A 26973-nucleotide genomic window follows, 5' to 3' on the forward strand; every position below is an offset into this window, starting at 1 on the left:
AGGGTGCTGACAACATCAGTATTTTGAAAGGGTAATGTGCATCAGGTAGTGTGATCTCCTGACTGCCAAAACTAACATGTTTTTCATACAGAAATGCACACACACAAACTCCCCACATCCAAGCACACACACACATGCCATTTACAGGTTTCAAACTCCTACCTAACTATATTACGATACTCAGGAAAAACGCATTAGCAGAGTGCGCTATTCACATTACTGGGAGGCTTCTCTTCTCCTGCTGTACTTATAGGGTGCTGACATCATCTGTGTTTAGAAAGGGGAGTATGCATCCTGTAGTGTGTACTCCCAGTTGCCAAAAGGGACATTTCCCTCACACATAATTGCACACACACTAACCCCCCTCATCTAAACACACACACTTGCCATTTGCAGGATTCAAACCACTACCTAACTATGTTATGACACTTGAGATGGACACATTAGCAGAGCGCGCTATTCGCATTACTGGGAGGCTTCCCTTCCCCTGCTGTACTTATAGGGTGCTGACATCATCTGTGTTTAGAAAGGGGAGTGTGCATCCTGTAGCGTGTTCTCCCAGTTGCCAAAAGGGACATTTCCCTCACACATAATTGCACACACACTAACCCCCCTCATCCAAACACACACACTTGCAGGATTCAAACCACTACCTAACTATGTTATGACACTCGATACAGACGCATTAGCAGAGCGCGCTATTCGCATTACTGGGAGGCCTCCCTTCTCCTGCTGTACTTATAGGGTGCTGACATCATCTGTGTTTAGAAAGGGGAGTGTGCATCCTGTAGTGTGTTCTCCCAGTTGCCAAAAGGGACATTTCTCTCACACAAATTTGCACACACACACTAATCCCCCTCATCCAAACACACACACTTGCCATTTGCAGGATTCAAACCACTACCTAACTATGTTATGATACTTGAGATGGACGCATTAGCAGAGCACGCTATTCGCATTACTGGGAGGCTTCCCTTCTCCTGCTGTACTTATAGGGTGCTGACATCATCTGTGTTTAGAAACGGGAGTGTGCATCCTGTAGTGTGTTCTCCCAGTTGCCAAAAGGGACATTTCCCGCACACAAATTTGCACACACACACTAACCCCCCTCATCCAAACACACACTTGCCATTTGCAGGATTCAAACCACTACCTAATTATGTTATGGCACTCGAGACGGACGCATTAGCAGAGCGCGCTATTCACATTACTGGGAGGCTTCCCTTCTCCTGCTGTACTTATAGGGTGCTGACATCATCAGTGTTTAGAAAGGGGAATGTGCATTCTGTAGTGTGTTTTCCCAGTTGCCAAAAGGGACATTTCCCTCTCACAGCCTTTCACACACACAAGCCCCACTCACCCACACACACACTGAGCATTTGCAGGATTCGAACCCCTACCTAACTATATTATGACACTTGAGGGAGACGCATTAGCAGAGCGCACTATCCAAATTACTGGGCATCTGTTCTGCACCTGTAGTATTTCTAGGGTGCTGACATCTTTATTTCTACAGAGGTATGTAGATGTAGTACTACCTGTCAGGTGGGGGATAGCATATATATGCATTTGCAGCCACCTACGTCAGGGTCAGACATGCACATCGCACTGGCAGGTTATGTTCTATACCATGCTTTGGGACCACAGGACCTGTAACACACAACACAACCAGTCCAGAACACCACACCCACATCCAGGACACACACTTAGCTTCCCTGGGAACAGTGCCTGCCAGGATATGCAGGTATTCACATACACCATTCCAGTTGTTAACATCAGGTACAGGCATATTGTGTGTGAGAACTACTCAGGCCTCTACCACTTTACCCTACAGCCACTACAGTTTGTGGGTCCATCTGCTATGACAGAACCACACACCACAGCCACATGGGTGAATACATATTGCACCTGTCCATCTGCAACGTGGGTACTCACTGTTCCACACCAGAGGTAGACCACTATTGTTGATATCTAACCATACCCACCTTTCCCTGGACATCCATATCTCATCTCCATCCCCAGGTAAGGTTGTCACTGCACACAAACTGTGTTTAGCACAAGCAGACTCTACACTTGTGTAGACTGGGGTGGATGACTTCAGAGGACCCATGCTGGAGGACTATACTGGCCACTCAGCATAATCCTTGACAATTGCATTCTATGAGCATGTGTACAGTTTGCATTGGTCATGCTATCCCACATATACCCATGACTGCTCCACAACAAGACACCTGTCAGCTGTACACCAGCCATATATGCCGTTCAACAGACAGAGTGACCTAATACATTGCAGAGCTGTAGCCCACAGAGGGAGGACATCTGTGGACAGTTCCGGCACAGCACTTCATTCACACATACTCATTACAACACAGTGTTGACAGTGGAATCGTCCAGAGAATGCAGATAGGGCTCCCCTCAGTCTGTTATTGATGGACACCTACTGTCAGAGATCCTCAGCAACCCTCTCACAGCACACACCGACAACATGGCTGTGGCTTAGCACATTCAATCCCTGAGACCACCACAGTGCCCCTGCTTGACAGAGGCACAGCTCACTAGCCTCACATGTTGCCTTCTGTGACCTACTTTACAGTGGCACAGTAGCCTACTATCCTGGGGATGCAGATGCCAAGCACACTCTGGCTGAGCTGTCATTCCCTGGGGCAAGAAGCCTAGTATTGACCTCTACACCCATATGTTCAATTTTCGGATGCACAATATTTGTTGTGCTGTTCTACTGTTTGCAGGTCTTTATTGCCATAGCATTCCCTGTTCCTATGACCAACTTGTGTATTTGTGGAAGATGTTTGCATATGACGGCAATCCACTATATCACTTATTTCTCTGTGGTCATTTACTGTGTGCACTGGGCTGATTGCTGTGTTGTGGTTGGTTCCTGGACTGACACGTACACATACCCGATATGTGTGGCCAACTGCTAAATGGAGATATGGCCTAAGTGTGTGAGCATGCCCAGTTCAGCCTTTCCATGGCATGTTGTCTGACATATGCCTCATTTATCAAAGTGTGCGAGCATGCCCAGTGTGAGCTTTCCATATGTTGCACTCTGAAGTCCACCACATATTTGTGTGTGTGTGAACTTCGACAATATCGCACGTTTATGATTGTGTGTTGGGTGTCATGTTGTGTACTAACTGGCCAACTGCTTCGTGTCTGCCACAACAGGGATTATACTGTGCCTGCAGGGATTGCATGGGATACTTTGCAGACAGTTCTCAACATACTTTCATAATGACCTAACACTGTAGTACCGTATAGTGTACTGGTTCGGTACTTTCACTGTGGTGGACAGTATCCTGGGCTTTAGTCCTATGACTGCTTGACATCTTCATAGTGAGCACAACAGACTGTGTAGGGGCCAGTTGTGCACATATGACCATGTTGCAATATGTTCAGATATGGACTACCTACACCAGGCTCGTCCAACATTGCTAGTGTATTCCACAACATGGGTGGACATTGGCAAACACTAGCGATGTTCCCTAGGCCATTTCTGATGCTAGACACAGGGTGTGTTTGTCCTTCGACACACATTGTAACTGGAGTTTGCCATTACATATGTCATGGTTAGTATACTGTGCCTCCGTCTACCTCTGACATAACAGTGATACCCAGGGTAGCCTACCATCTCCCATACACTCATCAGGATGCCTCTTGAGAGGTGTCGATATGTGGCTCTCTGGCTGACCTGTACCAGGAGTTTACTGAAGTGTGGGGGTGCCTTCTGTGTTATGGATCATTCTGTACAGCTTGTCCTATGTATGTCAGTGCTGGGGTTCAGGTCTCTCATGTGCATAGCTCACTGCCATTCAGATTGTAGAAGGTGCAACATGTTCATTCATTCCAGGTTGGACATGGCTTCATACATCAGGCACAGCTTTCCTGTAGCTGGGAAGGATGACGGTGTGTGGGGCTGCAGTTTGTTTACTCAGGCAACACATGGCATCTGTTCATGCTCTTTGCTACCCCTGGTGGGGTACTGTTGTGGACTTTACAGTTGATGGAGGTGTCTGCTGCGGTATATCCCACAGGGGCTATTGTAGTCAGTTGTGACGCTGATGGAGGATGGCTGCAGAGCCACAGTGAGTTCCCCTTATCTACATCTGCCAACCTTCATGTTTGGGTGGGTATATGGTACATGTTTCTGTGAACACTACAGCCACATGTTTGTCCAGTGCAGGATATTTATCACCTTTTGTACCCAGGTCTCACATTACATGTTAGGTACCTCATGGGTTAACACCTGTGTGGTAATTTGTGGGCACTTACTGTATATCCACGGTGGTTGTCTATACACAGTTCTGCAATTAGCTTGCTGACATGGCTATGGCTACAGTTGTCTGTTTGTAGGTGGTCCTTTTGTGGGTTGCTTGTGTCAGCTGGGGGTCGGATATGGTGGGCTGTTTGTACTCCTCTGCATACATGCTCAGTCACAGTCCTTCCATGTTGGCCTATACCTATGGGACATGTATACAGAACGGGGGTGGGGGGGCTAAGACCAGGCCTTGTGGGATGCCACTCATATCCGCTTTGTAGTCTGACATGGATGCTGCATGTCTGACCATGTCAGTTCTGTCCTTGGTCTGCTTTGCAACCCCTCTACTGACATAGGGGTGTATATTTAAGCTGGTGAACATATCCATACTGAACTCGTACGGTATTGTCTAGAAGCATGTGCACGGTCCAGCTACGCTGTGTGGACCACATAGCCCTCATCAATGACCTTAATGACTGCTTCAAATGGGTCAGACATGTTTAGGGGCCGGTTCTGCAGTTACAACAGCCACAGTGTGTAGGGTCCAGTATCAGTAGGTCCACAATAGCCTTCTGTCTGCGGTACATACTGATCCTTTCCATAGCTGTGCAGAACAAGCTTGTCAGGATCCTGGGGTGGTAGTTTGGAGTATCCACACAGGCAACACCTTTGTTGTGATGGACCACTGTTGTTGTACACTGCTCTTTGGGTACATATCCTGTGGTAAGGCTGACATTGGGCAGTAGTGTGATTTGGCATTCCATTATTCTTGGGGTCCATGTTGGCCTCAGCACAGGACACCATCACATACCTTTGCTGCTGTGTGTTCTGCTTTGCAGATGATGGCTGTTACCACAGCATCTGCAATGTTAGGGGACCATCTGCTGGGATAGGTATTTTGCACTTTCGGGGTGTTTGCACTACACCTGACAGGTTGTATGTTAGCAATATGTGTGTGTGTTTGGTATGTTGTTTGTAATATCTGTGTGATTCGGAGCATATCTGTGGATGCCCAACATGGTTCCTACCATCAGTTGGGTAAGCCTTGTGATTATCCTTAGTGTCCTGTACGTTTTGTATCTTCATAGGTTCATGGGTTCATAGTAGGCTAGACACCCTAGGCCATTAGTAAGCCTAGCTAGAGTGTGTGTGTCTTTCGCCACCCCTTGCTATGTTCAATTATGGCCATTTATGAGGTTCTTCACTGTGCCTCTGTCTGGTCGTGACACAGTGGGGACCCCCAGTATACATGTACGGTCATCCATCCACTTGGCAATATTCCTGTTGAGGGGTGTCAGTGAGGGGCTTTGCCTACCATGGATTGGGATCCTGTTTCTGGGTGTGGGGAGCCTATGGGTTATGTATCTGTCCCTCCAGCACATCTTATTTCATTATGTGTTGAGGTTGACATCTGTGACTCTCACAGCTCCAATGGCTTTGATTTCCTGTGGTGTAACATGTACATTACTCCTGTGTTGGACATGGCCTTGTACAACAGACATACAATGCCTCTGTGTAGGCAGTGTGTGACTGCAGTCAGCTGGGGTGTCTACAGCCAGGCAGCATATGACATATATTTCACACCCTTTATCCTGTTGGTGGGGTAACTATGAGGTCTTCCGAACCGCTGCAGGTGTCACGTACGGTACATCCCATATGAGTCATTGTACTAGATTATGGGTCTGATAAGGGAACAGTACAGTGGCACAGTGACCTCTGTTGATGTTGATGTGAATCCTTTCATGATACGGTGTCCAGTATCAACAGTCTTCATAGCCACATTGGCATTGTGGGTGTCACATGACAGATTAATGTCGACCTGTGTCCCTAGGTCCCTGATTACTCCTTGCATACATAATGGTTTGACACCTATGTGGTACTTTGTGTGTACCTTGTCTGGTATTTGGTGGGACATTCATACTGTCCATTGTCTTTGGATGTCTGGGTGGAGTTCTTGTGTGTGAGAGTGTGGTCTGTCGCATGCTACAGACTGTACAGCAGTTTTGACTACAGTTATGTGCACATGGGTGGTGTCCACTGCTTTGTGCATTGTCAGTTACCTGGCAATATGGGTGTCTGTGCTGCATATGGATACTCCCCCTCCTTTGATGTTTTGGTGCAGGTGTTGGAGCCATAACACATGATATGTGGTATAACCTAGTAGTGCTGGTGTGCTATCACTAGGCTTGCAGCAGGCTTCTGTCACTGGACAGACATTAATGTTCTCCATAATGGGAAGTGCCTCAGGGGCATGCATATTGCAGTTTACACATCTGGCATTGGTCAGCATTACCCTTATGTTTCCTACCACTTATGTTTTCTAGGGTGGTGGGTAGTCTTTTTGGCCTTGCCTACATACGGCTCTATGGAGGCAGCAAAGGCCTTATCCAGTACCAGACGCACACGGGTAACAGCTGACAGCCATCCCTGTAACAGCAGCATGGCTTGTCATGCTTGACATCTCAAGCAGACACACATTAGACCCTCTTGGACTGACAGCTGTAACTGTGCCAGCTGTTAAACATGAGCTTTCTGTGTTTGTACTGTGGCATCATTCTTGGTGAGGGTTGGATGCTGCACACAGCCAGTGTCATCCCGCCCTGGGGTACATACTCAGAGGGACCATCCATGTCTCTTTTGATGTTGACCAGGGAGGTACATCTCAGGTAATTCACACCAGCATGGACATTGAGTGCATCATATTTCTGCTTGCTTTGGGGTGACCTGCGTACTTGTGTTATGTGGCATTTTGTGGCAGCCTACAAGCAGCTTACTCTACCCTTTCCCTTGTTCAGTCTGGTGAGTGGGACAGCTGTGTGTCTGCCTATACAGGCACCTATTACGACTGTATCAGGCATGTTGTTTCTCCTTCTGGCCTGTGACTGTTTGGCACACCAGCTTTGCGTACTATTCGCTGCATGTGCTATGTTTGAAGGTTGTGGTTGCTTGTGATCTACTTTGGAGGCTTCTGTTGGTGTGGTGTGTTTGTAATTAAGGCCTCCGGGAATATTTGTCTGTGTTTATGTGTTTGGTTTACAGTTGTGGTAGGTCTATGTGGGACTGGGTTTGTGGTGTATGTGGTTACCTTCTCCTCCTGACTAGTGTTGACAGTACTGAGTTGTTGGAGCTCAACCTCTAGTTTGGATACATGGATGCATCTATCACATATATTTGTATTTATTGGGGGGTGTTGTGGTTGTCTGTGTACTTGGTACTGGCATCACATTGCCTCTGGATTCACAGATTAAACTTGTTGTGGCTGGACTTAGTGGATTGTATGTGTGGACATATGTTGTTGCCATACTACTGGTCAGTGATTACTTCCCTTTTTATGTTTGCTCTATCATGTGGTAACTTCCTTATTCTCTTGCATGGTTTGGTAATGGCTGGAGGCCAGCATGCCAGATGCCTGCGTGTATGGCATTGTGTGTTGTTGTTATTTGTGATTGCATACTCCAAGCATTCCTGGCTGTGTTCATGGAATGCCTGTATAACATGTTCTGTGGTGTGTCCCATATTCTGCACTTGCACAGGGCCGTTTGTGGATTCAACATCGGTTTTGAGGGCTGCAAGCTATACTTTACACATGTTTTTCACTGTGGTATTCTGGCCAGGGACTGGGGTCAGGGTGTGTATATCCAGTGTGATTACTCTATGGTCTGGTCTTACCAGTGAGGGATACACTTCTCATCTTGCCATCCAGTACACATGTTGCTGATTATCACATCCAAGTATGCTTACCCCTCTTGTGGGAGTAGTACATTGTTCCTGGGCATTTTGGTTTATGGAATCTGGGTAATTTTCTCCTACTGTGTTGGTGCTAGTACAATGCTACTGGTGTATGTCTGGGTATTTTCAGTCAAGCAATATAATGTGGTTTGGGGGGGCTTGATATATTCATGTATTCCGACATAGGCCAGGTGCTGTTCCTGGTATTAGGACAGTAGTCTGCAGCAGGCTATATACTGCGAGGCAGTTTTAGCCATTGGTATTTGACCATGGCTATTCCGTGCTGCTTCTTGTTGTGGTACCAACATGGGGGTGTGGTTATCCTTGCCATTTCTTGCTAGTCACCCTCCTTTTGTAGCTTGTTCCATGTTTTGCGGCTGTACAGCACAGTATGAGGTGTGACCTGGTAGTGTTAGGGTGCTGATGTGAGCCTTGCCCAGTTCTCTATTACAGGACTGGTATCTACATTCTCCATACTGTGTGCGTTTACACTGCACACATCTTGCTGTTTATACATCTGTCATTGGGTAGAATTACATCTAGGTTCCTATCCCTTGTAGAACCTATGAAGGTGGGTTTGTGTTTTGAGACTTACCTATTCAGGGCATGCTGTGGGTACTGACATCCTTTGCCCGTATCCATGGGGCATGGCATGATAGGTGCATGCCACCCCTAGCAGGTGGTGCATCATGTCAAGCTCCGCATATCTTCCCAGCCTGAAACACAGTGGCTCCCCTTTGACTGACTGCATTACTTCAGCCAATTATTGTACTTGATCTTCTTGTCTTCATAGTGTGGCATCATGCTTGGTGAGGGTGAGATGTTAGGCAGGGTCTTCATGTTTGCATATACTAGATGGTGTTACATTGCTTAACACATGGCAATCATGCCTCAGGTGGTGCTGCAGGGCTGCCTCTGTCGGATGCACATACTACACTCCCTGTACAAGTTTGAGAGCAGGTTGTGTCATGTTAGGCATCCCTGTTACTATATGAGTGAGTCAGAGAGGGGTATCATTCCCAGGGTTCCTACTGAGCCAGTGTATGTGCTATGCGTTGCCACTTTGCCAAGGCCAGGGCATACTGGGCACACCTCCTTCTGCCTAATGGGGCAGGCTCAAGTTGTTCCTCCTCCGAGTCACGCTCTGCCTGTGATGGCCTTGGCAATGGTGGGGGGCTGTTTGGCCCGGCCCTATGCTGGTCCTGCTGCAGCTGTTTTCGCAAGATCATATTATGTAGCATAGCACATACCATGACAATTTGGGTACATGTAGTTGGTGTGTACTGCAAGGCTCCACCAGATGTGTCCAGACACCGGAACCGTGACTTGAGCAGCCCAAACACATGCTCTATTACATTACGTGTTTGTGTGTGTGCCTCATTATGGTGTTCCTGTTCAGGTGTGTGTGCGTTTCTGATGGGTGCCATCAGCCACGGCTCCAGTGCATAACCTGCATCCCCCACTAGGTGTCCGTGTGGGATGTCCCCATTGGCAAATGTCTGGTACAGCTGTGTCAAATGCCAGATGTGGGAATCGTGATAACTCCCAGGGCAGCCAGCACACACATTCATTATTATGCCCTGGGCATCACACACAACCTGGCAGTTGATGGAGGGGAAGCCCTTGTGGTTAATGTAGGCCCTACCCCGCTCACCGGCTGGTGCTTTGATGCGTATGTGCGTGCAGTCTATTGCACCCAGTACCTCAGGGTATTCCGTTATTTGCTGGAAGAGATGCATATTGCTGGCCAATACCTCACGGGCATTGGGGAAATATACATGATCACCGACATGTGCTGACATGGCATCCAGGAACTGGTGCAGTACCCTGGAGGCTGATGCCTGTAATATTCCCATCATATCGCCAGTTGGTCTCTGGAAGGTACCTGTTGCTAGTATTCTTAGGCCAACACATACCTTGGTTTCCACTGGGATGGGTTCCCCTCTGTTGGTTCTGTGTGTGAGGCGTGGCCTGCACAGCTCAACAATTTGCTGCAGGAGCTATCTGTCCACTCTATAGCGCTCTACTATCTCCAGCTCATGTAACCCGTGGTAGGTGACCCTGGGCCTGTACACTCTTCTCCATCTCCTCACTGTGGGTTGTCTGGCACCATCTGCATTGTCACCACCCTCAGCAAGTCGCCTATGTCTCATTATGACAGCTATGGCAGCCCCTAACATTTCTGCTCTGAGTTCAGCTTTTTCAGTTTTCACTTCTATTAGCTTACTCCTGTCTTGCAGTGTCTCCTAAGGGAAACATCCTGCACTACTGTTTGCAGAGTTTTAAGTGCTGGGCTTGGCTACTATTCTGCCTGTGTAATTGCCTGCTTCTAATTGTTTTCACCTGCTAGCTTCAGCAGCTATCCCTGCTAGCTTCCTATTAATTCTGTTGCTTCCTTTTTCCTCTCTGTTTCCTCAGGGGGGGAGCAATGTGCATACTATCTGAAACACGCTCACAGTGGCTTACACGCGGGCACACGTGCTTACACAGTTCAGAATCTACTTATTCGGGTTAAAACGCGCGTACACCCACGCAAACACTGTTACATGTCTGCCAACAGCCTCCAACATACTCAGCCCGCCCTACACGCGCGCACACCCACGCAAACAGTGTTAAACATCTCCCAACACGCTCCCACATGCTCAGACTGCCTTACACGCGTGCACACTGTCCTACTCGCACTTCATGGCACGCACATGTGCACATGCACGCCCAGCAAGAAACTTTGGTGTAAGTAACAGTGTACACCTTCCATTTCTTGACTTTCCATGACTTATCTAGTGGCACACCTCTTTCCATGATCTGTGCCTGTCATCTGTCATGTTACACTGGCCTCCAATGAACTGCATTTCTTTCTACCATTCCCCCCTGTGATGTCACCTATCTCCTACTCTATTCCTCCCCCTTATGTATCTCTTACACTACTCAGACTGTGCTCATTTGCTATGTGACTGTGAGATTCAGTATCCGAACACTCATTTACATGAGATTGCCTACTAATGCTTAGTTACATGTCTTAGACTCAGCTTCCCCCCTTAGCAACCACTACACGGTGGCCATGTTGGTTTTGGTCTGCTGGTCCCTGCATTGTCATTCCATGTATTGCATGAAACCCACATTTGTGGGTTTATAACCTTCTTTTTTATGTTTTTATACAGCGCAGCCCGTTTGCGCGGGGCTGCACTGGGTTTAAACATCGGCGATCGCCGAAAAAAAATTATAATTTTATCATTTTGGCATCGGGTTGTATTGCCAATGGCCACATATTTGGCCATTGGCATGCTGCCTGAGTCATATGCAACCTTTTTTTGGAGCTGACATGGCTCCGTTGTGAAATTTGCAGAAATGTACTCAGTTGTCAACTGAGTACATTTCTGCAGCTAAAACGTCTCCTACACGGACTGGTTTCTGCTTCGTGGATCGCTAATATACCTCATTTGCATACCTTTCGGATACAAGTGAGGTATTTAGCATGTCCACGCCCAGTCCGTGTAAGAGACGTTTTAGCTGGTCTCTTACACGGAGCTTAGGGCTGTTCCTGGATCGCGAGGCTTGCATGGAGTGTTGCACGTCTCTTACACTCCGTGCAAGCCTTCGTGAATCCTGCCCTGTGTGTATTAACTTAGCATATGCTACCAAGCGGTTAATATTTCTTATGCTGTCAGAAATACTCTTCTCTTTAAACTGTGCAATCCATGGCTAGATCTTATGGTCAGATGCAAGTAATCTTTATAAAGTTTCATGTAGTTCATCCAAAGCTACCAACAAAGTGCACATAATGTATTTCTTTATAACAATAAGGGATATATACAGTCAACAAAGTAGTTCATGCATTTTTTTTCACTGCTTACTGGAAAAAATGTTCAAGACTACTCATTTAAAACCTACTGTAATAAATGTTGCTGTATTTAACAAGAAGTATTATTTAAAACAAATAGGAAGGTGAATCAAAGAATGCATGCATTTATGCATAGTCCTAAAGAACGTATGCAAGGGCCCATGGTTTGAAAGCAGCCTGGGACCCAAGGAGCACTTAATCTACCACTGGCCAAGTACATTTTCAATGAATGTGAAGAGGAGGTTACTGTTGCTCTTGCTATGTCTGTTTTCAATGTGAGACTGTTTTGTGAAGCAAATGGTCATTGATGTTTGTGCTATGAAATTTGAAGTAAAATGCTATGAAATTTGAAGTAAAAATTTTAAATTAAATACAAATCTCTCTTCTTCTTTCAGCTTTTTCACGGTTAGGGGTCACCATACCAGATCACCTGTCTGCTCATGATTGGCAGTAGAGTTTTTATGGTGTCAAGTTGCCAGCCCGGCACCAAAACTTCCACAGAAGGCACACACACACACACACACACACACACACACACAAATATGCACTCATGCCAAGGGCCAATTTAGAGTGTCCAATCCACCTAGAGCATGTCTTTGGGATGTGGGAGGAAATTGGAGCATCAAGTGGAAACCCACACGACCACAGGGAGGACATGCAGACTCTGCACAGAAGGCACCAAAGCTGAGGATCAAACCAGAGAACCTCTTGCTGTGAGGCGATAACACTAACAACTGCACCACCGTGGCTGCCCATAAATACAAATCTCTCTAATTTTTGTAAAGTAAAGACAAAAATAGTATGCAGAATGATGGGTTGGCAGGTTTGAATGGTGTTCATGATAACTGTGGGGAGACAGCCAAGTAATGGGACACTATAATGGCTGTGGGGGGCCTAGTCTATTACCCTGACCAGGCCCCCATTTGACCATAATCTGGGTCTGGATAGCTCCTATTAATCTGCTTCCTGTGTTGCTGCCCCCCCCCCCCCCCCCATCCTGGTCAAGAGGATGTCTTCACATCTCCCTGACATGAACTTGTATATTGATAGCATGCTCCCACCCAATCTTTTCTAGTATCTAGTGAGAAGATCTCTAGCTCTTCTAGTATGTGTTCATATCCTGTTCCCTCCATCCCATATACCTTTCTGGCATTTTTTATTGGACACATTCCAGCAGCTTGATGTCCCTATCGTTATATGGCCTCCAGAATCACACACATATTCAAGGTGTATTTTGACCAGGATTCTGTACAGGAAACATGACCTGCTTGCTTTTGGAGTCTTGCCTACTGAGGATGCAACCTTGAATTACATTACTGTTGCCCTCTAACCTTGCTCCTGGTCATTCATTTCAGGTGTGATCAGCACTCCAGAACCTTTTTTGATCTATTGCCATCAGCTCCACTCATCCCTTCCCCCAAAATACTATACCTGGGTGTTTGCAATCTAAGTATAGTACTTTGGGTTGTCTGCTATGAACTTCAGATGACACCTTTTCTGCTTACCTGGTCTCTTTTCCCAAATCCTTCATTAGACTCATCATTCCCCAACTCTCTACTGCTGCACCTATCTGTATGTCATTATTGAAGAGGTTAGTCCTGTTCAGTAGTCCCTCAGATATGACTGAAGCAAACACACCGAAGAGAACTGAGCAAGTACATCTTTAGTCACTTTCCTTATTCTGCATTGTCCCTCACACCACAACTGACTGTGTCCTACTATTCAGCCATGCAACAATCCTCTTGGACCTATTCCAGCTCCCCTTCAGCTTTACTCTCAGCCAGCTGTAAGGCAAAGATGTTGCTGAAATCTAAATAGACCCTATCTACTGATACTTCCTTGTCAAGTTCACCTGTAACCCAGTCATAACCGTAGATTAAGTCTGTCAACTTCGTCTGGTCATTAACCCATGTTGCTTGCTATCATGGAGGTTGTGATCCTCTAGGAATGCAGTATTCTTTCTCCTCACGATTCTTTCAATGGAGTTTCCCTGCTGCTGCAGATGCTGTAAGCTAACAGGCTTGAAATTCTCCTGACTTTTCTTGTTTCCCCCTTTACTAAAGCCACTGTACTTGACATTCTGCTGTATGCAGTGGCTGGTGATCTACTGAATCTCTCCACCAGGGGGGCTGTTGGCACAATGGTCAGATTCTTGATGATTTAGATAAGTTACCCATTGGGTCCTTTAATGTCTCTTCACTGTACTCCGTTCTGCCTCCTTTACAATATTGCACTCTCCCTTGCTTTCCTTTGGAAACAGTGAGTATTATGTGGTCTCTGTCTCATCTTTCACCACCTGATTACCTGACCAGTTTTGTCCCTCCCTTCCTCCTTTCTGCTATGTACCTAAAAGGATATTTTTCTTTTTGTAATCCCTTTTACTAACCCCCTTTCAGTTTGTACCTTTACTGCTCTCACTGCCTTTGCTACCATTCTTTTGTACACTGCCTCCTCCACTTCAATACATTTCTTGTCTTACTTGTCAGGCTCACATTTCTTTGCAGACACATTGGACTTTTCTTCTTTTTGACTCTTTCTCACAAAACTGTACCCCATTGCTGACCTTTTCTCATAGCTTATTAGCTTCTTCAGTTTGCTCCCATTCTCCTAACTTATCTTTGACCCTTAACCCCAGTTTAACATAATCCGGTGTCCTAAAACGTAGCACCTTCATCTTTTGGTACTCTTACCCTTCCCCACTCTGAACCATACAGTGGCATGGTCATTGTGGAATAACAGTGCATTCACTTCAACATGCATGACCCTTTCTGAATTCTGTCTTTTTCTGATACAGTCCTGCTCAAGCTGGCCAAACCCCTTGTAGTCCAAGACTTCATTTTACTCCCACTCTGTCTCTTCATCAGACCCTGGCTCTTCCACCTACTCCTAGCAGATTCAAATGCCCCATAAGTATTACCTTACTTTTGCTATTCTATTCCTTGGGATGACTAAGAAAAATGAGGACTGGCAAAAACCCATGTGGACCTAGGAAGAACTCAGATTAGAAGCTATCCCAGCTGAGAATTGAGCTGAAAGTACTATAAGGCAGCAACGCTAACCCATGTGTCACTAGAACAGGTATGTAAGAAACTTAAACTCAAGGTTTTATGCAGTATTCACATTTGTTTGGGCTGAACAAATTAACATGCAACTCCCTTTGTATCTAGGTCAGCTAGTGCCTTTAACAGAGGAGGAACAGGAGGAAGAGAGAGAATCTAATTAATGTAGGCATGGGCAGAAAAGAGGCTCTATGTTCTGCTTTTGGTGAAGCCTCTCTCAGGAATTGTTTAGGAAATCTAATATCGTGTGTGTGTGTGTGTGTGTGTGTGTGTGTGTGTGTGTGTGTGTGTGTGTGTGTGTGTGTGTATATATATATATATATATATATATATATATATATATATATATATCATGTAAATAGCTCTAACATATTCAATATTTGCACAAGGGGAAAAAGTAAAATAAATAAATAAATAAATAAATTTACTAAGAGGTAAGCTAAAAAATAGTTAGACAAGCTAAGTATAGACCAGAGTGGGGAAAATAATTTGGTAGCATAGTATTTAAAAGAAGAAGTCTCTTTGTCCCTCCCTAGCCACTACCTTTGCAATGTAAGAACCAGAATGACTTCTAAGATCTAATTCCCAAAAACAAATTAAATTACACAAACCCACACGTCTAGCTGGGACTCACCTAATGTCCTGCTCTCTTGCATGCTTCTGGAATTCTCTACCATCTCCTATCCGCATCACCAGCAGTCTCTCCTCTTTTAAAACCTTGCTGCACTCACACCTAACTTCACAATGGAAGTGCTCCTGTTCCCATCCTACCTTATCCTTCTAATACCACTTCCTGCTCTCCTAGAACTAAATATGCCATCACTGCCTCCTATAATTCCACAGTTCTATTGAACTATTTGACCAGTTACTTAACAGTTACCCTATGCTGCTACTTTTGTGTAAAAAAATAAAAGTGTTTTATTTTATTCCTGTTTTACAAGCTATACTGATGTAGTCTATCATTGTTAACCTTTTCTTATTATATTTACTTTGTATTCCTTTGAGATAATCTGTAATGTAAATGTGCAATGTGTCTTATATATTTGTATTTTTATGGAGCTTTTCTCCCCAGGACTCCATTGAAAATGGGCTCCTTGTGGCCCAGTTGGACTATCCTGGCACACAAACTGCAAATAAATAAATAAATAAAGTAAAAAAAACACTAGGAAATGGTGCACTGGCCTTAAACTTGTTGGATATGTAGGGGGAAAGAAAGGAATTGGGAATACATGTTTTAAGAATGACAGCAACAAGTAGGATATTTTTGATAGATTCATTGGAAAATGGGTTAAAATGTGTCTATACAGGAACAGTGCTTGTTGAATCATGCATGTCCTTTCAAGCCAGGAGAGGGAGATGTCAGTTTAAGTGAGGTTAAAAACATGGAAAAGAGAGAGGTGAGACATAAAGAGCAGTCCCAAAGGATGGAGAGTGAAAAACTGGAAAATCATGAGGCGAGAGGTACACTATTTTTTGCAAATATGATAATATAAGATTAGAGTGTTCTGGGGGGAGGGGAAATATGTAGGAGATAGGGGAAAGAATAACTGCAAAGAGACAGCAACAATGGGGCATGACTTTAAGGTGACCCACAGAAGGATACAAGAGAAGTTAGTCATAGCAGTTGCTTGGTAAGATTCTGTAGATTAAGAACATTTGGGAAATGACACATACTTTAATGGACGTGATAACAGGGACGAGAACGGCAAAATGTTAGACAAAGGGTGACAAAAAATACTGGCAGGACAGAAAAAAGTATGAACTAGAGTTCAGAAAGGGATACTAGTCTGAAAGACACAGCAGCTATCCCCATAAAGGTTCAAGTAATAGAACTATAAAAGCATGTCACACATGTTAACAAGTTATAGAGTAGACAAGAACGTGCAAGATTAGCTGCCAAGGCAAAAAAAAATGTCAACTAAAAATGCAAAAAGAATCCTACTCAGTAACAAATTTCAGAGAGTCTTTCGAAACAAGAAATTAGCTGACTGTATCTTGAAATATACCTATTATCTCCAACTTTGTTCCTTTAGGGATTCTCAACAAATGTCACCTGGTCTAAGAAGAGATGTGTGAGGAAAATAAAGTTATTGTTGTTTCAAAGGAAAACACATGAAAAGTGAAATATACTGTATTAAAGTGCTATCAAATAAAATGTAAATAATTGTATAAAAAATAAAAGTAAAATTGCCTGTAATATGTGAAAGATGTGTAAACTGGTCTATAACTGTATTTGCTCCTGTGAAAATCTATTGCAGTTTAAAAGGAAGCTAATCCTTGCATTACAAATGTGTGCACTCTTACCTAGTTTATGCTTCATGGAGATGCCGAGCTACATCAAAGTTATTTACATTTTTGTAATGCAGTCTGCTAATTCCTCCATCATGAAATCCTGGGGAGCCAGTGCTTATAATACTGATCTGTAGCTGTAGATTGTAAAGCCCATTTTTGTATGTCAGGGCTTGGCTATTACCCCAAGGCAGCAGTGCAATTACTCTAGCTCCTTAAGGCCAGTTGCCCTTTTTATATTTACTGGTACTATTCCTGGGCTTCACACCACAAATTTCTAGTCACATCACAACATTTTTGATGACAGTAATATGGGATTTAAAAGTCATAACCTCTGACCATAACACCAAGTATGAAAAAGTGAGTGTTCATGACTAATCTATATAAAAGAGATACTCTAATCTAGCATTTGCTTATTGTGAGGCTATTCTGAATGACCTAGTGAAAGCTTTTACCAAACCAAAATATTATAATGTTTAAATACGTTTCTATATTTGCTGTACAATTTCTTTTATTTGGTTATATTATGCTGTCAGTTTTAAGCCATCTCTAAAGGTTTGGTACATGACCTATGAATTCCAGTAACAGAAATGTCTTGTTTTTAGGGGATGCCTTCCAGTATTTTCCTGAGTTAAAAAAACTTGATTTATCAGGCAACAAAGAGGCCGGAGGGGGATTTAAGACAGCAGCATGTCATCTAGCAGGCCTTAAGGAGCTTCAGAGTTTGGATCTTCATCAGTGCTCCCTAACACACGAGGACACAGCAGCTCTGAGTAAGTGTACATGACATTGGGAGAATACAACCATTTTAAGATGTTTGCTTTGATGGCTTAGCATTCTTTCAAAATAGTCATTCAGTTTGTGAATGGATTTATAATGTAGTTGCCTCAGGGTAACACACACTCTATGTGGAATTCTTACATTTTACACTATGTACAACTATTACTGAATACTATTAACTGTGGAACTTAGCATCCATGTTTGTTCATGTCCCACTGTAATCTGAACCTTTCCATAATATGTGTTATAAACCAGAGTATGCTTCATTGTATTCTTTACAACTGCACTAAATGCTTAAATAACTCTTCTGCCTCTTCAAACTCTAAATCCTGTTTTTTCAGCTTTCACTGTGAACATTTTCTTATGTCTCTACATAAAGATATCAACAGTTTTAACCCAAATGGAATTATAAAATCATTCAATTCCTCAGTAGGTACAAAATACAGGTTATCATGTTTCATCAGGTTCCTAGGTACCCACGAAGATAGGAACCCTCAATAACCTCATGCACTAAAGGTCTATGGGTAATCACCTCCCCAAAAAGTTTGATTTGATGCCTCTTAAATATTAAACATTCCTAACTTTTCCTAGAGTTGTAAGTTTAAAATCTATTTATCTACCTAAATTTAAGTTTAAACAAGAGTTGTGGCAGCAAATCATTGTCATTTCATGCACTAAAAACACATATAACATTTTATTGAATAGGTACGCAATGTTTTTGAAAGCTAAAATTTATTTTTTACAGGATTGGAAAATACTCTTTCTTGTTACTAAGAAAAATACTGTCAAGAAAAGATATTCAGGTTTTTGAATAGTAGAAAATTAAATAATCTTCCCATAATTTCTAGGACATATTGAAGGCTTATGCGTATGTGCTGACTATTCTAGATCTCTAAAAGTTCTTGGTCATAAAAGAACAAAAAGGGATTACATGAAACTGATGAGCACTGTTTGAGGGACTTTCACCTTTTTCCAATGTTATCAATGTTATGTCACTGTGAAGTTGGTATATATATTTATATATATATATATATATATATATATATATATATATATATATGTGTGTATGTATACACACACACACACACACACACACACACACACACACACACACACACACACACACACACACACACATACACAAACACATATAAAACTTCATAAAAAAATAAAAAAAGGAAAGGAAAAACCACAGAGATGAACCAGTGTTTTAAGCTTTCGTTCTTTACTGTATCAGAACTTCTTCAGAATAACAGGAAGGTAAAAAAGCAACACTATTAAATGCAATAGTAATCAATAAATATGTCACCAATTAAACTAGCCAGTAGTCTCAAACCTATGTAAAATCACTGTAAAAAAGTACAGTTTAGCAAAGGTATGTAAACTGTAACAATATGGTAACCAGACAGATTTACATAAAGCAAGCAGGTGGGCATGTATAATGTGTCACTGTATACATCTCAAAGCACATTTAATGTTTAAAGAGTCATTAAGGCCAGGGTAACATTCTGCCTTAAGACAAAGCTGCCATTTAAGTTCTTTCACTTGCAGTAAGTTATCAGAATCCCCTAAAAAGTCACAAAATTGTTCCAAAATACAGAACTGAAATTTAAATGAAGTTAGTGCACTGTAAACTGTGTTTCCGCAATGCACTGCCAGTATTAGCTGCTTGGATTGCAAAATTGTGCTCTTTTATTCTGTCTGATAATGTCCCTACGTAGAAGCAGCTGCAGAATGAACAAATAGCAGCATAAACCACTAAAGAGCTGTGACAGTCATAGAATTTGGAAAAGTGCATCTTAGTATTGTCATGAGGGAACACATACTGATTATTGACAGGGATGTAGCCACAGCAAACACATCTGTTACAAAAAACATGTCCGCAGGTTTATCAGAAGCAGTGGATTGTGTTAAGAGAAAGGGTGTATCATTGATTTCAAAAAATTATCTCAAAGTTTTTGTTTTCTTGAAAGTGAATGTAGGTGGAGAACCCAGTATTGCATTTAGTTTGTGGTCACTTTGCACTAAATTCCAGATGGAACAAATAATGTTCCTAATGTTACCCATGTCCCTACTGATAGGTAGAGGAAAGCTTAATGCCTTGTCAGTATCTGCACTTGTAGAAATAGCTGGAGTAAATCTGTGCAGCAGGATGGGATGAAATTTAGTGTTTCTAGCTGCAGTAACCTCTAATTGATATTCCTGATTAAGTTTTCAGTGTATTTTCTCTGTAAAAAAAGTTAAGACAAAAAGTCACATTTTTCAAAGAACATACTGTCTTCACTAACCAGTCATGAAAGTCTAATGAACTGACAGCGAATCGCATTTCGTTTCATGAAATGTGGGTGTTGACTGGTATATTCCAGGAAGTTGTTGTGTCTTTCCTAAAAATATTAGATGACAGACGACCAGTGTTAATGTCAATAGTAATCAATATATCCAGAAAGGAAATCAAGGTGCCTGAACCAGATACTACAAATTCCAGGAATCTGATTCTGGCAGAAAGAGAATGCACAAAATTATTCAAATCCACTTCAGTGCCATCCCACGCAAAAAATATGTTGTCAATGTAACAATGATACAACTTAATATGTTGAAACCCTGGTAGATGAATCAATGTCTCCAATTGCCATTCACTTAACACTAAATTAGCAAATGCTGGTGTTGTCTTAGAACCCATAGCCACTCCCCTTGTTTGTCTCTAAATCTGTCCATTAAAATGGAAAAAGTTATTAAGGAGGACTACTGACATGGGTTTATGAAGGGTAGCTATTTTCTCTTTAGAAAACCCTGCATATTTGTATAAAAAATGATTGATGAAATCCAAACCCCCAAAAAGTCACAAAGTTGTTCCAAAATAAAGAACTGAAATTTAGTGAAGTTTTATTCTGATAACTTGCGGCACATCTTCCCTATGTAGAAGCAGCTGCAGGAAGAACAAATAGCAGCATAAACGACTAAAGAGCTGTTACAGTCATAGAATATGGAAAAGTGCATCTTAGTATTATCATGAGGGAACACATACTGATTATTGACAAGGATGTAATCACAGCAAACACATCCTTTACAAGAAAACATGCCCGCAGATTTATCAGAAGCAATGGATTGTGTTAAGAGAAAGGGTGTATCATTGATTACAAAAAGTGATCTCAAAGTTTTTGTTTTCTTGATTAGGTGAAGAGCCAAGTACTGCATTTAGTTTGTGGTTACTTTGTACTAAATTCCTATATATATATATAGATGTGTGTGTGTGTGTGTGTGTGTGTGTAGCAAGTCCCTCACTCCCCTCTTTATATCTAGCTAGACAGATAAATAGAGGGAGGGTGAGGGCCTTGCATCCCTCCACACATGGGAGTTAAAAAGGGTTTTCCCTGGGCAAAAAAAAAGAAAAAGAAAAAAAAAAACAGTTGTCTTAAGGTTTTTCATTTAGTTGCATGTTAATATAATTTGATGTGAAAGCTCTGCTGTTCTGGAATTTTATACTAGAACAAATATTATTGTAAGTGAGAATCAGAGCTAGGTCTATACAGTTTGGGGTAGAAAGTGGTATTTCAGTCCCTGCAGGAACAACACAAGAATTATTTAAGGTATTAACCTTTATAGTGTGTAAACAGAGCATAAACAGAACTGTCTGCAAAAAAAGTGTTCTGAATCTGAAATCTATCTAATATAATTTTTCTTTGTTTTCATTTCTCATCTGATTACACTGATTTTCCTTATAATGTTAATTATCCCTACTATCGTTGATATTTCTTGATTATGTAGTACTTTTTGGCCAAAAAAAATATCTGCTGTTTTTCATGTTTTGATCCCTGAGGGTATAAGCATGTCATGTTTACTTGTATATTTTAAAACATATGCTTTACTCTACCTGGATCGCACTACCACAGCCAACAAATAGTTAATAAATAAATCATCAGACTATTGCTTCTACTAGATTAATATAGAACATTAACATTTAATGAAACTTCTATAAATATTTTTAGGTGCCATCTTTCCACAGAGGAAAACAAAAAACACAAAATAAAGTAACTACATGCATTACTAGTCATACACAAATAACTTATAAGAAAATTACACAAAAAAGTAATGTCACTAGTTTACACACACACCTTATAAGAAAGTTGTAACTTGGACAGAATAAAATGATAAACTAAAAGAAAATTTACGTAACATTTGCAAGTTTGTAATTGATGAAATAAAAAGACATAAAATTATTCCCCAAATCATGTATACAAAACAGTCTTGTCAAAATGTTAGGTCAAGTTCAGAACTTTAAATCAAATTCATTAGTGTGAATGTGAAATTGTGGTAGTATTTCATATCTTCAATTACAGAGGTTACAAAACTTACAAAGTTATCAGTAATCGCTGTAAAGTAATTCACTGTAATATGGAATACTCAGAGTATTCAGGTTTGGTTCTGATTATCAGACGTCAACCTGTGTGTCTTGCCATCTTCTCTTAAGGTGAGCTGTAAATTAAAGAAAACAATCTTTATTTAGACCAACTAATAGTGCTGATAACTATTTTCTCTCTTACAGCTTTATATAGTAAGTCTATAAAGAAAGATAGTCATGTCTCAAATGTGTCGCCTTTTCTGCAGTAAAAGCTTGAAATATTTGATTTTTTTCCTTCACTGTGGGGAGGGAACTTAAATGATTGTTGTCTTAGCCCACTCCAAGTCTAAATTTCCTTACGGTTGTGTGACCTAGATCAGAAGGAAAATGTGCATCTACATCTGTCACAAGAAATAATTTGTACACAAAGTCATAAAAACATACTTCCAACTGAAAAAGACTTATTGTCCATCAAATCCATTGAGGTGTGAAGCTTGTTTTATGCAACTGCCCATCCCCATTATTTTTTCTCACCTCTCCCAGACTTCTTTAACCCTCTTCAGAGATCCATGAAGTAATATTTCCTGGTGTTTGTTTGAAGTCACTCTGTAACTACATTACTTCCTATTCCTTGCTTCTTCTTTTGTCCTTTCAGTTCGGTCCTGTATCTCAAACCTTCTTTTTGATGGTATATATGTCCTTATCTCCTTTTTATTTTCTCCTACCCACCGTTTGTAGTTCTGTGAATGCTATGAGGCTTTTTTCATGCTTAATATCCTCCATTCTCCTTATCCTAGTGGTAATGTTGTTTTGTAGAGTTTCTCCCAGTTTGATGCCCTCTCTTGATAGGATCACTAAAAGTGTACATGATATATCATGTGAAACCTTAGGAGGTGACATCCGCATGACTCTTGACACTGTATCCCATCATTCTGTTGGCATTTGCTACTGACCTTTCACAATGTACAGAATATTCAATTCTTGGATTATTACAATAACAATATTCTTTTTTTCTTCTCTCCACACTTCTGCGATGCTGCTAGTACATAACCTGCTGGCAGACAGTTTCAGTGAAAACTTCACCCCTCTATTCCCCCATCAGTAAAACAGGACATCCCCAGTACCTGCCCTCCTTCCCTTATCTCTAGGGAGCAAGTCATCAGTACCCTCTCAAAGGCAAAAATACAGCCTCCATGGGACCCGATAGTATTCCAGGCAGAATCCTACATGAACACAGGCAGGAGCTTGCTGCACCATTAGGCACCCTATTTAACCAAAGCCTGAGTACTGGCTTTGTCCCAGCTGAGTGGAGGACAACCACTGTCATTCCTTTGAACAAAGGTGGAATGTTCACCGATCCAGTAAATTATAGCCCCGTCAGCCTCACTAGCCTGATCCGCAAGGCCATGGAATGGATTATCACGGACCTCATTAACAAGGACATTGGCAACCTCCAGACACTCGATCCCACACAATTTGTTTTTTTCAAGGGGGAGGTCATGCCTGTTAAATTTGGTTGACGTTTTTGAGACAGTCACCAAGGCCATGGATGAGGGGAAGATGGTGCACACTGCCTACCTTGACCTGGCCAAAGCCTTTGATACTATTCCCCACTCATGTATAATAGATAAACTCTCTCAACTAGGCATCAATCCATATGCTACCAGATGGGTATCCAACTGGCCTACTGATAGAACCCACCTGTTCAAAATAGGGGAAGCCACCTCAAGCAGTATTCCCGTAATGAGCGGTATACCCCAGGGATCGGACTTGGGGCCTCTGCTGTTTAGATATACTTTTCTGAGGTGCAAGACAAAACCAGTGGGCTATGGCTGGCCAAGTTTGCAGATGACTGCAAGCTGGGTACTGTCATCAATTCCCCTAGTGATGTGGACATCCTCCAAGAGGTTCTCACCCAAACAAATGACTGGTCCCATAAATATGGCCTCAAACTGAATACCAAAAAAATACATCATCATCCCCTTTGGGGAGAGTGATGTCTCCACAAATTGTCACATTGATAATAATGTCCTAAGCATGCAATCAGTCATGAGGGTCTTGGGCACCCAGGTTGATAGCAAACTGACTTTTGACCACCATATTGCCTCCATTGTATGGAAAGCTTTCTACACGGCCCATCTCATTAGTAAGGGTATCTCATCTAGGGACAAGGTGGTCAAAACATCCCTGTATTGTTCCCTTTTAAGACCCATTATTGAGAACAATGCTGCCCCTTTCGGCAAAGTACATACAGCAGCTGGAGAGACCACAGAGGTTCCTTCATGAGAATCCAAGTCATCAAACATCTACCCTACATAAATAGGCTAAAGGCCCTGTCTCTCTACTCAATCTCCTACAGACTCATCAGAGGTGACCTCTGTCTGGCATACATAGCAATCTCAGACCCCACCTTGATGGAACTGCTGCGTATCCGCAAGTCAAGCTCTACTCCAGTAACCCACACGCGTGACCTCAACCTGGTCTGTGACATCAATAGGACTTGTTGGCAGGACAAATATGTGTCCCAGAGACTCACCCTTTTGTAGAATAGACTCCCTCTCCACGTCAAGCAGAGCACCTCATTAATCCTTTTTAAGTGCAACCTGGATAACTGGATGGGGAACAGAATATACACCCCTGGGATTCCCCCAAGAAATGATAAAACAGTTCCAAACTCAAAAAATAAAAAAAGCAAATGCAGTACCAGATCGCACAACTGTTTTTATTATTAAAACAAATAAGCGCTTTTGTCCCAAGCTTAATGTATTAGGAACTTCATCAGATTTACAGTGTTTCCTGTCACAGTAGTTTACATCACTTCAACGCAATGACATCACATCCTACTGCTCTTAAAGTACAACAGTATGTCTAATGTAAATGTGGGATTCCACCTGTGTCCCTGCTGGACAGTGGCATAGGGAGCTGACTTGTTGTAACATGCGCTAAATTCTTGGCTAGGCTTGTAAGGGCCTCAGGGCCATTTGCCTAGTAACTTATGCTTATCACTTGAGCCCCTCCTCTATCAAAATATATGGCTATCTGCTTCTTTCTGCACTGAAGCCAAGCTTCTATATACCTGTTTAACTTGAAAGTCTCAATAGTTCATTGGTTATGCTGGAAGCTGTCTTCTTCCTTAGTATCAGGATACTAGATATGTATGAATTCTGACACAAATATACTGAAAAAGGACAGGTTCTAGCACTTCATGGTGTAGCATCTCTCTTCTTTATGGCTTCTGGCTAGACAGTTGTCTGGCTTTCTGTCTGCTAAACAGTTCAATAGCCACCACTCTAGTTTGGATTCCACACGCATACCCTTTAATTTTCCTGTTAACCTCCTGTGAAGCATAATAGGTCTTAGTCAGTTCCAGATGGAATGCATTTTGCAGGTTCTACCTTATGACCTCTACTAGAAAATTAACCCCCACCCACCTTACCAATGAAAATTAACCCTAACCCTACCCATAACCCCAGCCTTACACCTTAACTTAAAAAAGAAAAAAAAAAAAAAAACTTCCAATACCACTATTTTTACTCAGACAAATTATGTCTGAAGTTAGTGGTAGGGTTTTTGGCTTAATTTTTTCAATTGGGCTTGACTGTGTTTTTAGTAAGGTGTATTTTAATCAGTAATGTTTAATTACTTTATATTTAAACATCAGCATTTTCAACCATTTGGTGCGCGCACGCACACACACACACACACACACACACACACACACACACACACACACACACACACACGCATACATACAAATTTATATATATAAAGTACTTGATGTTTCATCTAAGTCTCATTTAGACTAAAAATGTCTAAAAACTTGATCTAAGCTGCATTTAGTCTAAAACACTTTTAGTCTAATCACATTTGATAGAAAAGTGTAGTAGACTATATAGAATTAATGTTTGTGTGGATTAGGGTGGTAAGGTGGTATGAATTCTAATGTAAGTTAGTCTCTTGTACCATCTCTACCTTACTAATGCCCATCCACAAGCTTGTGCATCAGCAGTGCTTCACACTATGTGATGTCCATGAAACTCGTGTGAAGGCCATGGAGCGTATCATCATGGAACTCATAAACAAAGATACAGGTAACTTCCAAACTCTGGATGCTACCCAATTCAGATTTGTAAAAGGTAGGTCATGTCTCCTAAACCTGATAGACTTCTTTGAAACAGTTACAAAGGCCATAGATGAGGGCAAGGTAGTTCACACAGCCTACCTGGACCTCGCTAAAGCCTTTGACACTATCCCTTATTCAGGAATCATTGATAAACTCACCAGCCTTAACATAAACCCTTACATCATGAGATGCATGGCCAACTGGCTCATGGACAGAACCCACACAGTAAGAGTTGCTGACTCCAGTTCCGACTCCAAACCAGTGACAAGTGGAATACCCCAGGGTTCAGTCTTGGGACCCCTCCTGTTCAGTATATACTTCTCTGAAGTGCAAGTGAACACCAAGGATCTATGGCTAACCAAGTTTACAGATGACTGCAAACTGGGGGCCATTATCGATTCCCCTGCCGATGTAGACATCCTGCAAAAGGGCCTCACCGAGACTGACACCTGGTGTCAAAATCATGGCCTCAAACTAAATGCCAAAATGTGTATTGTTATCCCCTTTGGCAAAAACACGGTACCCATGAATTACCAAATA

The 26973-nt window shown here is 42.3% G+C and overlaps 1 protein-coding gene across 1 annotated transcript in view; it reads left to right on the forward strand.

Annotated features, from left to right (window-relative positions):
• Window positions 1-26973, forward strand: part of LRRC31 (leucine rich repeat containing 31) — a 500475-nt gene that overhangs the window by 292855 nt on the left and 180647 nt on the right. The window contains exon 7 of the mRNA XM_044070078.1: window positions 17797-17964. Coding sequence (XP_043926013.1) covers window positions 17797-17964 — 168 coding nt within the window. The remainder of the gene's footprint in view (window positions 1-17796; window positions 17965-26973) is intronic.

This window comes from Protopterus annectens, chromosome 4.part1 (genome assembly GCF_019279795.1).
Source record: "Protopterus annectens isolate FY-2018-M chromosome 4.part1, PAN1.0, whole genome shotgun sequence".
Taxonomy (NCBI): domain Eukaryota; kingdom Metazoa; phylum Chordata; order Ceratodontiformes; family Protopteridae; genus Protopterus; species Protopterus annectens.